General features: G+C 25.5%; 7 protein-coding genes across 7 annotated transcripts; 3 read left to right on the top strand and 4 right to left on the bottom strand.

Annotated features, from left to right (window-relative positions):
* Positions 1-137: 137 nt before the first annotated feature.
* On the top strand, positions 138-3969 carry DICPUDRAFT_146516 (uncharacterized protein; the record flags this gene model as incomplete). Its single annotated transcript, XM_003282832.1, has 4 exons — positions 138-149; positions 2589-2903; positions 2936-3431; positions 3935-3969. 4 exons carry the CDS (start codon positions 138-140, stop codon positions 3967-3969), a joined length of 858 nt encoding a protein of 285 aa, XP_003282880.1.
* A 241-nt stretch (positions 3970-4210) lies between these two features.
* Positions 4211-4603, bottom strand: DICPUDRAFT_146517 (uncharacterized protein; the record flags this gene model as incomplete). The annotated part of the gene is made up of 1 exon (XM_003282889.1): positions 4211-4603. The coding sequence occupies one exon, from the start codon at positions 4601-4603 to the stop codon at positions 4211-4213; it is 393 nt and encodes a 130-aa protein (XP_003282937.1).
* Positions 4604-5142: 539 nt separating this feature from the next.
* On the bottom strand, positions 5143-7365 carry DICPUDRAFT_146518 (uncharacterized protein; the record flags this gene model as incomplete). The annotated part of the gene is made up of 2 exons (XM_003282890.1): positions 5143-5153; positions 5733-7365. 2 exons carry the CDS (start codon positions 7363-7365, stop codon positions 5143-5145), a joined length of 1644 nt encoding a protein of 547 aa, XP_003282938.1.
* A 379-nt stretch (positions 7366-7744) lies between these two features.
* DICPUDRAFT_146519 (uncharacterized protein) lies at positions 7745-7936 on the bottom strand (the record flags this gene model as incomplete). Its single annotated transcript, XM_003282891.1, has 1 exon — positions 7745-7936. The coding sequence occupies one exon, from the start codon at positions 7934-7936 to the stop codon at positions 7745-7747; it is 192 nt and encodes a 63-aa protein (XP_003282939.1).
* A 367-nt stretch (positions 7937-8303) lies between these two features.
* On the bottom strand, positions 8304-11182 carry DICPUDRAFT_146520 (uncharacterized protein; the record flags this gene model as incomplete). The annotated part of the gene is made up of 2 exons (XM_003282892.1): positions 8304-10291; positions 10363-11182. 2 exons carry the CDS (start codon positions 11180-11182, stop codon positions 8304-8306), a joined length of 2808 nt encoding a protein of 935 aa, XP_003282940.1.
* A 549-nt stretch (positions 11183-11731) lies between these two features.
* On the top strand, positions 11732-16304 carry DICPUDRAFT_96224 (uncharacterized protein; the record flags this gene model as incomplete). The annotated part of the gene is made up of 5 exons (XM_003282833.1): positions 11732-11804; positions 12391-12442; positions 12718-12949; positions 13029-13483; positions 13562-16304. The coding sequence occupies 5 exons, from the start codon at positions 11732-11734 to the stop codon at positions 16269-16271; spliced, it is 3522 nt and encodes a 1173-aa protein (XP_003282881.1). The 3' UTR covers positions 16272-16304.
* Positions 16305-17048: 744 nt separating this feature from the next.
* On the top strand, positions 17049-18431 carry DICPUDRAFT_24967 (uncharacterized protein; the record flags this gene model as incomplete). Its single annotated transcript, XM_003282834.1, has 4 exons — positions 17049-17269; positions 17342-17408; positions 17477-17511; positions 17594-18431. The coding sequence occupies 4 exons, from the start codon at positions 17049-17051 to the stop codon at positions 18429-18431; spliced, it is 1161 nt and encodes a 386-aa protein (XP_003282882.1).
* Between the last annotated feature and the right edge of the window lie 227 nt (positions 18432-18658).

Below are 18658 nucleotides of genomic sequence, written 5' to 3' on the forward strand. Positions count from 1 at the left end.
TAAAGCATTTGCTTTAAAAATCTTCACTTAAAAAAAATAAAAAAAAATAATAAATAAATAAAATAATAAAATTTTGGTTTTAAAATAAATAAATAAATAAATAAATGAGTAAAGAGTTAATATAATTATAAATATAAATGTACGCTAGTGTATTTGTTTATTTTTTATTTATTAAGAAAGATTTATTCACGAATTATGAATAATTTATTTCCCATTTTATTATCTCTTATTTCCATATCTAAATAATTAGATTGATTGTTCCTTTTGATAATGCATTGAGGTTTATTGAACAGTTCTACTTCTTCATATGTTCCAATTTATTTATTATTTTTAAAAATAGTTTTTAAATAAATTTTTGTTTAAAAAATAAAAAATAGAAAATTTTTTTTTTTTTTTTTTTTAAATTTTTTTTAATTATTATAAATTATTGATGATAAGAAATTTTTTGTTGCCTCTGCCCCATAATGAAACCATTATCTAATATTTCTTATAATATTATTTGAATAATAAAATTGAACAATTATAGTTTCTCAAGGAATGAATATTAAAATAAAAAAATATAGTTATTATACTTTCCTTAAGTGGAGTTTTTAAATTTAATAATAAAAACTATTATAAAATCTATAGTGGCAATATTAGTTAAAAATTATTATTATTTTAATTTTTAAAAATGATGTTCGCAATCTCTTATTCCTTGGTAGAAATTTAGTGAGTGTGGTAAATTTCATTTTTTAATTAAATTTTATTTTTTTTTAATTAAATTTTATTTTTTTCTTTTTTTTATTAAAAATTTTTTATTAAAATTTTATTTTTTTCTTTTTTTTATTAAAATTTTTTTATTAAAATTTTTTTATTAAAATTTTTTTATTAAAATTTTTTTTTTTTTCAGCATCATTGTTTGCTCCTCATCATCGCCATCATCATCAAGACCCGATTGTCAATATTAACACCGATGCACCAAAAATTAATGTCCACCTTCATCTAGTCTCAATCTTTTTTGTTGAACCATCCATAACCGTTCTCTTTGGAAATCATTCAAGCTAATCTCAAATTGTATTCTGTAACCTCTTTGATTCCTATTCTGCTCCAGACAACGATATTAATAGTATTTATGGTCACCTATTACCCATCTTATCTCTTATTACCCATCTCATAAACTACATAATCACCTTTAAATCACAATATGTAAATGGCAATCACCTTTTCAAATTATTAATCAATAATCAATCAAGATAATATCAATTAAAACTATCATAGTCTAATTAATAATAATGTCAATTTACACTAGTCAATAGTTATAATGACCAATTATAGTAATTAAATTAATATTTAACAATTTAAAAGTATAAATATTTCAATTTAATTATCATCATTAATAATAATATCAATATACACCATTTATAATAATTAAATTAATATTTAACAATTCAAAAGTATAAATAGTTCAATTTAATTATTATCATTAATAATAATAACAATTTAAAAGTATAAATAGTTCAATTTAATTATCATCATTAATAATAATATCAATATACATTAGTCAATAATCATAATGACCAACTATAGTAATTAAATTAATATTTAACAATTTAAAAGTATAAATAGTTCAATTTAATTATCATCATCATTAATAATATCAATTTACACTAGTCAATAGTTATAATGACCAATTATAGTAATTAAATTAATATTTAACAATTTAAAAGTATAAATTGTTCAATTTAATTATCATCATCATTAATAATAATATCAATATACACCATTTATAATAATTAAATTAATATTTAACAATTTAAAAGTATAAATAGTTCAATTTAATTATCATCATTAATAATAATATCAATATACACCAATTATAGTAATTAAATTAATATTAAACAATTCAAAAGTATAAATAGTTCAATTTCAAGCTATGCTCAAATTGTATTCCGTAACCTCTTTGATTCCAGTTCTGCCCCAGTCGGGGATATTAATATTTATGGTCACCTATTTTCCATCTTATCTCTTATTACCCATCTCATAAACTACATAATCACCTTTACATCACAATATGTAATTGGCAATCACCTTTTCAATTAATTAATCAATTATCAATAATAGCAATTAAAATTATAGTAGTCTAATATTAATATCAATTTACACTAGTCAATAATTATAATGACCATATAATAATTAAATTAATATTTAACAATTTAAAAGTATAAATAGTTCAATTTAATTATCATCATTAATAATAATATCAATATACACCATTTATAATAATTAAATTAATATTTAACAATTCAAAGTATAAATAGTTCAATTTAATTATTATCATCATTAATAATAATATCAATTTAAAAGTATAAATAGTTCAGTTTAATCATCATCGTCATTAATATAATATCAATTTACACTAGTCAATAATCATAATTACCAATCATAATAATTAAATTATATTTAACAATTCAATAGTATAAATAGTTCAATTTAATTATTATCAATTATAAGTTAAAATTCATAATAAGTAATTAAATTCCTCCATCATCATTGTTTTCACCTACATCATCATCAGCATCATTATTGTTTGCCCTCATCATAATAATCAGCTCAGCATTGTTTACCCTTCATCAGCTTTCAGCATTCATCATCAGCATTCAGCATTCATCATCATTCATCCTGTCCCTCATCATCATCATTCAGCATTCATCATCATTATCAGCATTCATCTTGGTCCTCATCATCATCAGCATTATCATCATCATCAGCATCATCATCATTATCAGCATTCATCTTTGTCCTCATCATCATTATCAGCATTCATCTTGGTCCTCATCATCATTAGCATCCTCACCGGCATTCGTCTTGTTCCTAAGCATTATCACCATCAGCATTCATCTTGGTCCTCATCATCATCATCATTCGTCTTGGTCCTCAGCATTATCATCATCATTAGAATTCATCTTTGTCCTCATCATCATCAGCATTCATCTTGGTCCTCATCAGCATCTTCATCAACATTCATATTGGTCCTCATTATCATTATCATCACCATCACCATCACCATCATCAGCATTCATCATCAGCATTCATCTTGGTCCCTCATCATCAGCATTCATCTTGGTCCTCATCATCATCAGCATCATCATCATTCATCTTGGTCCTCATCACCATCAGCATTCATCTTGGTCTTCACCATCATTATCATCATCATCAGCATTCATCACCATCAGCATTATCACCATCAGCATTATCATCATCAGCATTCATCTTGGTCCTCACCATCAGCATTCATCTTGGTCCTCATCATCATCACCATCACCATCACCAGCATCATCATCAGCATTCATCTTGGTCCTCATCATCAGCATCATCATCAGCATTCATCTTGGTCCTCATAATCATCGGCATCATCGTCAGCATTCATCATCATCATCAGCAGCATCATCAAAGTTTTCCCCTCACCATCATTATCAGGATTCTTCATCATCAACCCTAAAGCTTTAGAAAAAGAACTTTTAGTTAATAATAATTAATAATTTTATAAAAAAAAAAAAAAAAAAAAAAGTAACAGAAAATATCATTGTTCAATCTATTTGATGGAAGAAATACATTTTCCCTGGCCAGGAAAATATATTGGAACATCAAATGATTTTAACTGAAACATCATTAAATTTTTAAATAAAATATAATAAATTTTTTTTTTTATAAATATGTTTATTTTTTACCGTTTTCCTTTTTATTAAAAATAGCTCTTCATGAAATGATTATTATTGTTTGTCTACTCTTTTAAACTTTGTAAAGAAAATCATACAAAATCATGAATTTAATGATTTTTTGAGAATGGAAAAATGTAATCAAAAAATAAAATAAAATAAAATAAATATTATGTAATATATTATAATATAAAAAAGTTTTTTTTATTAAATTATCTTAAATTTTATTAATTAATCAGAAGCACCACCAGTCGATTGGTTTTCATTTTCTTGAATTTTATTAAGAAGATTTGCTTTTGAGGGACTTAGTGGGTGGTATTGTGAAATAATATTTTGAATTTGTTCCTGTTGGTTTTTTAAATTATCAAATTCTGTATTTTGTTGTTGTTGAAAATATAATAACTGTATTTTTTTATAGTAATTCCTTAAGAAACTATCATTATTCAATTTAATTAAAAAAAAGAAAAAGAAAAAGACATATTGAGATAGGTTTTATATACAAAAGAGGTATTTTATTAATTATCTAATTTAGGTTGTTTTATTATTTTATCGTTGTCGTCTTTATTTTCATCAATCCTTTTATTATTGCTATTATCGTTTTGTTTATTATTTTGTTTATTGTTTCCTTTATTTGAACCTTTTGATTTTTTAGATTGTGGTTGTGGTTGTGATTGTTGTTTTTCTATTTTTTCTTTATTTACAAATTCGGTTATAATGACATTGGTTTTTTGTTGCATTGAAATAATATTTTTTAATAAGTCGTAAATTGGACCATCTTTAGTATTTTCTTGAAACTCTTTTTCTAAATATTCATCTGAAATTTTATTGCCATTAGATTCGATTGAAATGGTTGTTGGTGGTTCATTACCGGTTGTTAATGCACCTTTTACAATATCACTATTATTCATTATTTCTTATAATGTTACTATATAGTAATTATTATAATATTAGAGTTGACATTGAAAAATAAAGAATAAAAACCCCAATATTTGACGTGTGACTTAGCTGCGATGGCACTTAAAAGAAAGAATAACAATAACCCCAATATTTAATTTGTGACTTAGCTGCGATGATACCGATATAGAAAGAATAAACATGAACCCAATGTTAGATTTGCGACTTAATTATGTTGGCACTTAAAAGAAAGAATAGACAAGAACCCAATACACCTCGAACCACTTTTTTTTTTTTTATATGGAAAAAAATAAAAAATTACATATAAAAAAAAAAAAGTGGTTCGAGGTGTATTTAATTTGTGACTTAGCTGCGACGATACCGATATAGAAAGAATAAACAAGAGCCCAATTTTTGATTTGCGACTTAAATTATGTTGGCACTTAAAAAGAAAGAATAAACAAGAACCCAATATTTGATTTGCGACTTAAATTATGTTGGCACTTAATAAGAAAGAATAGACAATAACCCAATGTTTGATATGCGACTTAAATTATGTTGGCACTAAAAAAGAAAGAATAGACAAGAACCCAATGTTTGAATTGTGAATGAAACGTATTGATCCCGAAAAGAAAAACTTTAACTAAAATTATAAAAATTAAATATTAGTTTCTTTTAAATTCAAGTATAAAAATAATTGTTTAAATATTATAAGTATAGTTACCTTAAGAGTTATTTTGCTATAAAGCTGACTTGGAACATCTAGAATTGTTTCTGTAAAGTTGAATTAATGTGATGCTTAATTTCTATTATTAATGTTGGTGAAGATGGATTGTTTCTTGGATTGACGAAGTTTACTTTTTTTAATTTCATCGATTTAATAATTGAATGAAAAGATTTAATTAATAATTTGGTCTTCACCTATTTCTTAAAAAGAAACATTGAATGAATTATCAAAACTATTAATTTAATCACCTCCGATTTCAATATTAATAAATTTCCATTATCTAAAGCTCATCATCATAATATTAATCTTCATCTTATCACTTTATAAACTTTCATCATTAGTTACTTTCTGCATAAAATATTAATGAAATTAATTAGTATATATTTATTAAGTATAAAAATGAATGTGTAAATTACTTACTGTGATGTTATAAAATTCTTCTCTACAGTTTGGGCAGGTGTTGATACGTCTAGACCATTGTTCGATACATGTAAAACAAAATTTATGAAGGCAATCGATTGTAGCCATTTCATTTCTATCGATAAAGTTAAGACAAATTGTGCATTTGTCCTCGCTTTCTAAACGTTCACTTCCCAAATTTTCTCTTTCTGATGCTTCTCTTTCGTCCCTCTCTCTTTCTTCATTGTCCCTTTGAATTCTTTCTAATCTTTCCCTTTCTTCTCTTTCTCTTTCTACCCTTTGTCTTTCCTCTATTTCTCTTTGTCTTTGTTCTCTTACTCTTTCTGTTTCCTGTCTTTGTCTTATCTTTTCTGCTCTTTCTCTATCTTTTTGGATTCTTTGAAGTCTTGATCTTTCTTCTTTTTCCATTTGTTCTCTTTCCCTTTGAATAATTTCCAATTTTTTTCTTTCAAGACCTTCTTTTATTTGTCTTTCTATTTCCATTATTTTAATTCTTTCTATTTCCTCCCTTTCTCTATATTCTTTTTGAACTCTTTCTATTTCTCTGAGTCTTTGTAATTTTTGTCTCTCTTCTCTTTCTTTTTCAATTCTTAATCTTTCCATTTCAACTATTTGCTTATCTCTTTTTAAACTCTCTTCATCTTCGAGTTTTTGTTTTTTGGAAAATACTTTGTCACATTTAATTATTTCGTTATCATATTCTAATGATCTTTTCTTGGTTGAATGATTTCCAGTTGATGCAATTGTTGATGGAACCGATGAATATGTTTGTGAATTTGAGGTTTTACGTTTTTGAGAAGAATTTGAATGAAATTGAGATTGTGGGAGATTGAGCGATGAGACACTTGAGCAGATAAATTGGTGTGCTGGTGATTGATGGTTTTCTGTTGTATTTTGTGAGTGTTGTTGTGGGGATTGGTCACAATGATTTAGAGTTAAATTATTATTGGTTGGGGTAGAAATTTGTGTGTAGTTGATGTTGTTATTGTTGACTGGGTTAGACTCTTGTGTGCAGGCGATGTCACCATTATTGATTGGGCTAGAACGTTGTGTATGGGCAATACTGCTATTATTGTTAATTGGGGTAGACTCCTGTGTGCAGGTGATGTCGCCATTATTGGTTGGGCCAGAACGTTGTGTGTAGGCAATACTACTATTATTGTTGATTGGGGTAGGCTCTTGTGTGCAGCTGATGTAACCATTATTGATTGGGCCAGAACGTTGTGTGTAAGAAACACTGCTATTATTGCTAGTTGGGGTAGACTGTTGAGTGCAGGTGGTGTAACCATTATTGATTGAGCAGGTGATGTCGCCATTATTGGTTGGGCCAGAACGTTGTGTGTAGGCAATACTACTATTATTGTTGATTGGGGTAGACTCTTGTGTGCAGCTGATGTAACCATTATTGATTGGGCCAGAACGTTGTGTGTAAGAAACACTGCTATTATTGCTAGTTGGGGTAGCATGTTGAATATAGTTGATGTTACTGTTATTGTTGCTATTATTGTTATTGTTATTGTTATTGTTATTGTTATTGTTATTGTTGTTGTAAGCAAAGTATTTATTTATAAAATAAATTATTGAAAAACTAATAGTAACAAATAGAAAAACAATTATTAAATTATTCATTTTTAAATGGTTATTAATAAATAGTTATGTTATTAGGTAAATTATTTTATATATATAAAAAATTATTGTTATTATATAAATTTATTAAATGTGAGAAATATTATTATAAAAAAAATAAAAGTATATGATTATTTGTATGTGAATAAAATAATAAATTAAAAAAAAAAAAATTCTTTTTTATTTTTTTAATATTTATCAATTTATTTTTTTTTTTTTTTAATTGTTTTAGAATTTGAAACAAATAAAATTTTTTTTTTTCAAATATAAATTTTTAAAAAATAAAAAATAATTAATAAAAAATAATTAATAAAAAATAAAAAATAAAAATAAAAAATAAAAAATAAAAAATAAAAAATAAAAAAAAAAAGATAAATAATAATTATAATATTAATTTAGGTATTATAATTTGAGTTAATTTAAATTTCACAATAACATTTTTGATTTGTTTGAGACAAATGAGTTTGAATGAATTATTATCACATGGTGTGATTGAGAGTGATCTTTGCTCATTGTTATCTGATGAAATAGTTTTGAAATAAGTCCTAGGTTCTAAATGCCGTGTCTTTACCATCACAGAAAGAAATCTCGGCCGATGAACCTAAACTTCTAATTGATCGGCTGATGAAAAAGCAAAAATACCAAATCAGTAGCCCATATAAAGCTTCCTAAGTCATATGAAAATCCAATAACAGACTCTCTACCTAAAAGATTAAAATCATAATTTTCAAAACTTTTTAGAAACTGTTGAAACATAGAAAATATTTAATTAAATAAAAAAAAAAAATTTATTTTTATTGTTTATTTTTTATTTATTTATTTTTAAAAATACATTTTTTTTCAAGGTTTTATAAAAATACATTAATAATTTTATTATTAAAAACAGTTAATGGGTGTATGTAGTAGAAAGGCCATTTATTTGTTTAATTTGTTATATTGGGTTATGATTTCTTTTCAAATATAGAAACCGATTTTTTTACAGGGGCTTGTTTATTTTTTTCGACTCCACTTTTCCAATTCGCAGTTGAGGGTGATTGATTATTGTTATTTTCAAACTGATTAAATTTGGATATTAATGTTGATGCTGAAACTGTGTGGTTCAAAGATGGTCTAACTGGTGAGGGTGTTGATGATGTAAGGTTTGGTGAACTGCTGTTACTGTTTGTTGAAGATGATGCTGCACTTCCACTGCCACCGACTATTGATGGTGGTATTGATGATAAAGAGTTTGTGTGTTGATGTGAAACTTTTTTAATTGGACTTATTGTAGTTGCTGCACCTGAAGAAATTGAGGATGCTGATGATGTAGATGGCGTTTTATTATGACTAACGGTGGTGGTAGTGGTAGTGGTAGTAGCATTTTTTCCAATATTACTGCTTGTACTAATGCTATTACCTGTGGTACCTTTGCCTACACTACTACTTGTGCTAATATTACTACTTGTACTACTGTTGCTGCTTGTACTGATGTTGCTACTTATACTGCTAACTGAAGATGTTAAATCAGTTTTTGATGATTGAGTCGAAAGTGAAGGAGTATTGGTGCCACTATCACTGATGCCGCTGTTGCTACTATTAAATGTTGGTGAGGCTGTACCAGAAAATGTATTTTTTTTGGATGAAACAATCGATTGCTTTCTAACTGGCGAAAATAAACTTCTTTTATTATATTTTGAATGATTGCTAATTGCTGTAGAACTTGCTGGAACTGAAAAGTTTTTAATATTTGGATTTGATAATGATCTATTTGCAGGTTGTAAAAATCTATTATAGTTATATACTGGTTTTTCAATATTTGAATAATGAGTAGCAAGAACTGGGGTGCCCTGTGCTGTGGTAGTTGAAGTGGTATTATTGTTTGTGTCAGTTGAATCATCTCCTCTATAATAGGTGCTGTTATCTACTGTACCACCACAATTGACATTGGTTGACTCGATGTCCATATTTAACTTGTTTACCTCCTCTACTAAATTGTTAACACTTGGGGATCTACTGAGAGGTTTAATAATCTTTAATTCTTCATCTTCATCACTGCCTATTGAAGTACAGTCACTTTCTGGTGTTGATGGCGATGGGTTTATAATAGTCATTTGTTTATTTAGTGATCCTTTATTAATATTAATTGCAGATCTATCGAATGGTTCAGCTGGTTTGTTATAATCGATTGAGTTAACACTGTGCAATCTTTTAGTTGGAGTTGATCCAAGTTGATTTTTTGGTGCTTGTTTTTTATTAGTATTCCAAGAGTTGGGTCTATTACGTCCTACTCTTGATAAATACAATGCTGTAGAATTCTTTCTTGGTCTTGATACTACTTCGGCATCTTCTTCGACCTCCTCATCATTATCTTGAATATCCATATTTGGTGGTGGTATAACCTCATTTGATAATTTATTAAAGTTTACACTCTTTCTATTGTTTAATTTTGGACTTACACTCTTTCTAAGATTACTTGAACCTAGTAATGGCGATTTCTTTATACCGTTGCTTGCTCTTAAATGGCCACTATTACTGCTATATAGCTGATCCAACACTTGAGAAGAGTCCAATACAACTTGATAGTTATTACTATTATCATCACCACTTTTATTTGAATCCACTAATGACTCGGTTAATATTGTTGGAGAGGATGATAAATCTATGCTGCCACCATTACTGCCATTATCTACAACTACAACTACTGAGAATATTGCTTCATATTGATCGATTAGTCTTTCGATAACATCGATACACGAAGTATCGAATGATTGAATTAATGAAGGTGCAAAGCAAATTGCAAGATTTTGATAATTCATTCTATTATGTTCACTGTTATTATGTACCGAATTTAATAGTTCAAATAAATATCTTAATATTAAATATTGACCTTTTGATAAACCATTCTCTAATAACATTCTGATTTTATTTGATGAATCCTCTTCATTTAAAACTATTAAAATAAAGAAAAAAAATATTAATATCAATATATTGATTAAAGTTAATTAATTTTTTAAAACCTACCATTATAAATTGTTTTATGCAAATCATATGGAAATATTGGTGATGGTCTTTCTCTAAAATACAACTTTAATAAACCACCTATACAATGTGGGTCATTATAATTTGACAAATCAATATCCTCACCCTTTTCGAAAATTTGAGACAAACGTTGAAGCTCTAAAGCATTTGCAGACTCTCTAAATAAACCAGGCACCCTTAAACACTTTTCAAACAAAAACTCGATTGATACTTTAATAATTCTAGGTATATCTGAATAATCCTCGGTCGATAGAGCTACTGGTTCGATGAATCTTGATTTTCTTTGATGTTTTTTAGAAACCTTGCTATTTTGTCTACTATGACCCGATGGGGCACCCCCACCACCACCACCACCATCCACTGAAGAATCTGGTATTATATTAAATGGCAAATTCGATCTTGTATATTGCTGATTAAGACCAGTCTTTGATGACAACTCCTCAATCTCTTTTTTTAATTTATTATTGTGTTTCACTCTTTTAAATGCCTGTGCTAATCTAGATGGTTTCTTTTTACTGTTCATAATTGGTGAGTTTTGGTATGATGATGAAGGTGATGGTGATCCGCCTCCAATTGAATTGCCACTACTATTTAATGATATATTATTAGTTGATGAAAGTGGTGAAGTGGGTGTTGATTGAACTTTGTATAGATTACTTGAAATTTCCTCGTTCTCTGGTATATCAGCAAAACCCTCTTTCTGTGGCCCATCATCTTTCAAATATGATTTGAGATTGGGCGAACTGTTGGAATGCCCAAATAGATTTCCAACTGATTTTTTCTTTCTATGTTCTTTTTCCATTATATTTTTTTAATTTAATTTTTATTAAAAAAAAATTTTGAAAAAATTTTTTTTTTGTTTTCTATTGATTATATATTATATAGTATTATTATTATTATTATTATTATTTATACACACTACTGCTATAACAATATTTAAATAATCAAAATTAATTGATCTTTTTTTTTTTTTCCTAAATTAATTGTCTTTTTTTAATTTTAATAAATAAATATAAAAAAATAAAAATAAAAATTAACAATTATTTGTGTTTTTGTGTGTGGCTTTAGATTTATAATTATAAATCTTTTTTTTATTTTTTTTTTTTTCTTCTTTTTTTTTAAATCTATTTTGTACTATATCTATAGTATTTCTATATGGATATTAATTAAATTTATTTTGATATTAATTATTAAATGCCAATACTGTACAAATCCCTTTAAAAAAATAATAAAAAAAACTACAAAAATAATTAAAAAATACTAAAAAAATAATTTTTACAAAAGAGATATTTTTAATTTATGTTTATTTTTATATTAAATCTTTAAAATTAATATTATTATTATTTTAAATATGACAACTATGATAAATTTTATTTACACTACTAAAAATGAAAATATTAATTATAAAATGTGTAAAATGAGTAGTATGTGGTGTGTTATTGTGTGGTATTGTGTTTTGTTTATATGTGTGTATATAATAAAATATAATGTTATGTGTGTATGTGTGTGGTAATGTTTATTTAAAATATATAAATATTAAAATAAAATAAAACAAAATAAATAAAAAAATGTGTGTGATGTGGAATGATAATTGATTATTTTAATCAAAAGTAACCAAGGAATTGAATCAATTTTTTTGTCCTCAGATATTTAATTTCTATAAATTTTTTTTTTTTTTTTTTTTTAATTTTTAATTTTTTTTTTTTTGATTTTTTTATTATAAAAAAGCCATAACTGGCTCCAAAAAATATTATTATTTGAATATTTTGACAAAATAAAATATTCAAATCCTTTGAAAAAGAAATTGAAAAGGATAACTTTGTTTACTTTAGTTAACACACAAAGCAAAAATAAAACGAAATAAAAAAAATAAAATAAAATAAAAAAAAATAAAATAAAATAAAATTATATTATTGTAATAGTTTTTAGATTATTCGAATGATGTTCATATTTATTTAATTGAAAATGAATATTTATTCAATTATTAATATTATTATATTTATGGTTTAGTATACTATATAATTTTAACACACTATGCTGTTATTATTATAATTAAATTTAAGTGAGTGTGTGGTAAAAAAAAAAAAAAAAAAAAAAAAAAAAAATTATTTGTTTTTTTTTTTTAATTTTCATTTTTTGAAATTTTTTTTTTTTTTCATTTTATTTTTTTTAATATTTTAATTTAAATTGTAATTTAATAGATAAAGTTATAAACAAATTTATATATAAAATTTGTTTATTATAGTATAATAATATATATCTTTATATTTATAAAAAAAACACACACAGCAAATAAAATAATAATTATATAAATTTTTTTATTTATTTTGATAACAGAAAAAAAGAGATGGGAGGAGGTAGAGATAAAAAGAAAAAGAATCAAAAAAAGAGCTTATTAGTCGAAAATAATAAAAAGCAACAGAGTTCTAGTAAAGGAAGCAGCAGCAATAGCAATACCAGTAATAATAGTAATAATAATAATAATAGTAATAATCAAGTTAAAATCACCATTAACGAAGATGGTGATACAATAACATTAAAGAGAATTAATGATTCATATATTTGTACAGTATGTAAAAACAAGAATCTTCAAATAGACAATAAATTTACAGTAAATGTATTAATACTAATATTTTAATTATTTTCAGAACTGCTTAGAATCATTTAATTTAAGTACAAATAAAAAAGGTATAAATAACTATTCAAGCAATATAAAGCCACCATTAGAATGTTCAACATGCCATGTTAAAGATATAGGTTCAAGTGCTAAACAAAATGGTGCAAGTAGCATCGGAAAAAAGAAGAATAGAATTCTTGATGATGATGAAGAGAATGAAAATTTTGATAAAGTTTTAGCAATCGGAGATGGTGTCAAAGGTTTAGATAATTTAGGCAACACATGTTTTTTCAACTCAATTATGCAAAATTTAACACATGTAAATATTTTAAGGGACATATTTTTAAAAGAGCCTGGAACACCTGGAAGTAAAATTCATACAAGTAGCCCACTTACTATGGAGATGTACTATTTCTTTAATAAGATGTATAAAACTAAACACACCCACATTTCACCAACAGGATTATTTTCAGAAATTTGTAAAAAGTATGATTTTATCATTTTTTATAAAATATAAAAAAAAAAAAAAGGGGTTATTAACTTTTTATTTTTTTCATTTTATAGGTCTCCAAGGTTTAGAGGATTTAAACAACAAGATTCACACGAATTATTAAGATATTTATTAGATGGATTAATCTCTGAAGAACAAAACACAACTCAAAGAAGAAAGGACCCAACCTATATTGATAAGATTTTTGGTGGTCAGTTAATTAGTATAATAACATGTTTCCATTGCGGCTATGTTTCGAAAACATACGAACCATTTTTAGATCTTTCTTTACCAATTCCATCACAATCTGACATTTCTGGTCACTCCAACAAAGCCAAAGGTCACAATTTTGTTATGCCAAGAGTCTCAACACCACCTTTATTAAGAAAATCAAACATTGGTGTTTTAAATGAAATCATTAAAATTAGCGATGATAATAATTCAAATATTTATGACTCTTTAGATCCAGAAACCCTAAAGTCTACTGATTCGCCACCAACCAGATCAGAGAAAAAACTTTCCAAAGCTCAAAAGAAAAACTTAAGAAAAAAAGAAGCAAAACAAAAGGAAAAAGAAGAAAAAGAGGGTCAAAATAAACAAGAGGAAGGAGAGGAGCTCAAAGACCAGAGTGAAAGTGCTATTAAAGAAGAAGAAAAAGTTAATGAAGGTTTACCAGATAACAGTAATGAATTAGATGTACCTATTCAATCATTATCAAATAATAGTATTTTAGCAGACACCATAATAAGTGATACCCATATACAAATTCCAATTAGATCAAACTCCAACTCTATACCGGGATCACCATTATTTTCAAATATATCAGATACTAATAGTATTGGTGGTGATATTGACATCAGCCATCCATTAATTGAAACCAACCAATCAAATACTCCGGACGGTGCTGAAAAAATTTTCGATAGTCAAACCTCAAGAATCATAAATATCGATGATTCGGATGATGAGGACGAAAAAGAAAAGAAAAGACACCAACTTTACCTTCAACAACAGTCATCCATGTCATCATCGTTATACGTAGATGATTCAAAGATTAAAAATGTCGACGATGATGGTTTAAACGAGTATAACTATATAATTAAAGAAAAAGTACCAGAACCAACTCCAGTTACAGAATCAACTCAAAATAATCTTTGTGATACTTTCATCGATGACTATCAAAATGAATCAGTAAATACAATTGGTTTATATGACAATAGTAATGATAATAAAAATAACAATAGCAATAATAATAATATATTTACCGAATCACCCTTATCAACAGTTTCAAATAATATCGTTGAGGAAAAGCAAGATTCTATTAAAAACCATCAACGTTCAATTAGTGATTTAGAAAATAGCTTTGAATCCATTAAATTAAATCCTGAAGATGACGAAGAAAGTGGTAAGAACTTGGGTAAAATTGAAGAAGATGAGGAAGAGGATTTACAAAAAGAACCAATTGATTTAAGGAAAGATATACCATCCGATGCCTACAGCGCAAACACATTGTTATCATGTTTGCTTCAATTTACAAATCCAGAGTTACTATCCGGTGAAAATGGTTTTATTTGTTCAAACTGTAAAAAGATTTATAAAGAAAAGAAAGCAAAACAAAGGGAACAACAAGAGTTATTAAGATTAGAAAAAGAGAGAGCTGCTGCCGCTATGAAGCTTGAATCGATAGAAATCAATAAAGAGAATGGTGATATTGAAATTGACTCAAATAATACAGAAACCCCATCAAGTCTATTAGAAGGTAAAAATTCAGATGATAATAGCAGTCTTAATAGTACTCCAGTCATTATCCCAATTGAAAACATTGAAAACATCGATAATATCGAAAATTCAATCCAACAACATGACTCCAAACCAGCCCAAAAGAAAAACAAAAAAAGATCAACACCAAATAAAAAAGACTCAAAGAAATCTAATGATGATGAAGACGATATTGAAAAGTATAGAAGAAACGCCAGTAAGCAATATCTATTATCATCAACACCACCATTTTTAACTATTCAATTAAAAAGATTTATGCAAACTAGAACAGGCTTCCAAAAAAATTCAAAGAGAATTGAATTTCCAATTGTTTTAGATTTATCATCATTTACTGATCAAACTAAAAATAAAAAAGAAAAAGAAAAGGAAGAACAAAAAGAAGAGAATGAAGAAAAAGAAAAGGAAGAACAAGAAGAAAATGTAGAGAATAAAGAAAATGAAGAAGAAAAAGAAGAAGAAAAAGAAGAAGAAATTGAAAATATTCATAATCAAAAATATCAGTTAAATGGTATTGTTGAACATATGGGAGGAATGGGTGGTGGCCATTACGTTGCATATATTTATGATGACTATAATGAACAATGGTTTTATATTAGTGACAGTACATTTAGACCCAGTAGTCTAAGCCATGTAGTTTCAAATGACCCATATTTATTATTTTATAAAAAAATTGGTGTTAAAACCTCGGATATTTTCAATTCAATCAAAAGAGTTTTAAATGAAAAAAACCAATCATTAAAAAAAATAAATAAAGACAAAGAAGAAAAAGAAAATAATAGTAATAATAATAATAATAATAATAGTAATAACGATACAAATATAGATAATAGCAATAATAGTAATAATACAGAAAATAATAGTGATACAATTATAGATAGCAATAATGAAAATAATAACAAAAACGATAATGACAGCAATAATACAATAATCAATAATGGGGAAAATATTAATGATCAAGATAACAACACAATCAGTGATAATAATAACGATAGTATTGATAAAAATTAAACCACCAATAAAATTTAAAATTTTTTGTGAAACAAAAATATTTCAGATTTTTATTTTTTTATATTTTATAATCTCATACTCATTTTAACTGCAATACCACATAAAAATAATACCCAATAAATAAAATAAAAAATAAAATAAAATAAAATACTTTAAAAAAATACTCCACCAATTTGTTAATGTGCAATAAAAAAAATTTTTTAAAAAAATATTTTTTTTTTAATTTTCAACAGGGTAATATTGTGCGAGAGGAAAAGGAAAGAGAAAAAAAAAAAAAAAAAAACTTTTAGATTTTTAAAGGTTCACTCATTCATTGATTGCGGTGGAGATCTTTTTTTTTTTTTACGCCCATTAAAAATAATCAATAATTTAAAAAATTGAAAAAAAATTGAAAAAAAATATTTTAAAACTATACTCGGTTTTAAAAGAGAGAATTAATATAATTTTTTTTTAAAATAAACCATTCTTTTGCATCAATCAATCGATGAAAATACCACCTTATTTTAAAATTTTATTTTAAAATTTTTTTTTTATCTGTGAGACTTTGGATGGTTTGAACTTTTTTTTTTTATATTTTTTAATTTTATTTTATTTTTATATTCGTATCATCATTGAACTAAATTTTATTTGTTGGATATAAACAATTTTTTTTTTTTTTTAATTTAATTTTTATGATTTGTTTTTTTAATCACCACAAATCGCAAAAAAAATAAAATAATATATATTTTGTTTAAATAAAAAAAATCAAATTTTAAATAAATATAATCAAATTATATAATGGAAAATAATGTTGATGGTAAATATCCTTTTACAGGGGACGAAGAATATGATAAGTTGGTTAAAGCATTTTACATTGTTAGGGGTGTTTCATTTTTCGTATTATTTGTTTTAAATATAGTTCAAACATACTATGAATTATTACACTTAAAAAAAAAAAAAAAGGGCCCAACTCCCAGGTTTATGACATTTGTTTCGATCACTTTATTCCCTTTTTGTAAGTAATGAAATATTTTTTAAAAATAATAAACAAATTTCTAAATAATTACTCAATATTTTGCACCTATAGTCAGAACTTTACAATCATTTTTTTCAATTGGTTTTGCAGATACAAGAACAGGTTCGGTTTCATGGTATATGGTATGAGAAGTAAAAATAAATAAATTATTTGATAGATTATTAATTTTTTTTAAAATAATTTCTTTTAGGGTATTTGGGGAACATTATTTTTATCTACAGAATGGTAATTTATAGAATTTAGTTAAAAGTTATTAAGAGATATTTAAATTAATTATAAGGATTCTTTTTTTTTAAAATGTATATAGGATTTTTATAGGTTGTTTTTGGACTAGATTGTTGTATACTTTTTTCACTAGTAAAAAAATTGCAATGGGAAATATAAAGAAAACTTGGTATTCAGCATGGGCCATCACTGCAATTTTATTTGCATGGAATATAATATTAATGGTTTTAGTAAATGTAAAATCTAAAACATTAACCGCATCAGTTAGTTCAAAAGGTTTTATTTCTTTGGTAGCATTATTAGGTACCTTTTTATTAGTAAATGGTTTTGTATTGGTAATAAATTTAAAAACTCAAGATAAGAAATCCAACACCTTTCAAAAAACAATCTCTAGAACTCTTCGTTTATCTTTAATTTGTTTATTCATCGTATTGGGTATGATTGTTAGAGAGATTATAGTTGCCATTTCAAAGATTTCTACAAGTTCAAATTATCGTTACGCTGCAATTTTTGTAACATTTTTTTTAGAGTTTCCCCAATGTGTAGTAGTAATGGTTGCTTTAGCTGATGATGGTGTATATTGGAAAAACTATTTTAAATTTTCTAAAATTGCAAAAGAATCCAATTCATCTCAAACTTCAATTCACGATAGTAGCTCCAGTGGTAAACATGTATCAAATGGTAGCGGTGCAATCGAAATAGATCTAAATTCAATGACAATGGATGACAGTGGTTTCTCATCAAAAAAATCATCAAATAATATTGCTCGTACAAACTCTAAAACTCCAGTATCAATAATAGCATCATCAGATTCTAATATTAACTCTTCTACAGATCATATAATAAATGATAATAATATAGCAGAAAATAATGATACTAATAATGACCAAAATAATACAGAAAATGAAAACAATATATAAAATATATCCAATATATGTATAAACACAAAATAATTTAAAAAGTAAACGATGTAATACTAGTAACCAAATAAATAAAAAAAGTCGAATTTATTAAATAAAGATTTGTTATTTATTAAATAAAGAAAAAAATTAAACAAAAATACAAATTGGAATTTAATATATAAATTTTTATTACAAATTTTTAATTAATTTGCTTTGTTTTTAAATATTTTTTTAATGTATAAATT

The sequence above is a fragment of the Dictyostelium purpureum genome, assembly GCF_000190715.1.
Source record: "Dictyostelium purpureum unplaced genomic scaffold DICPUscaffold_1, whole genome shotgun sequence".
Classification (NCBI taxonomy): domain Eukaryota; phylum Evosea; class Eumycetozoa; order Dictyosteliales; family Dictyosteliaceae; genus Dictyostelium; species Dictyostelium purpureum.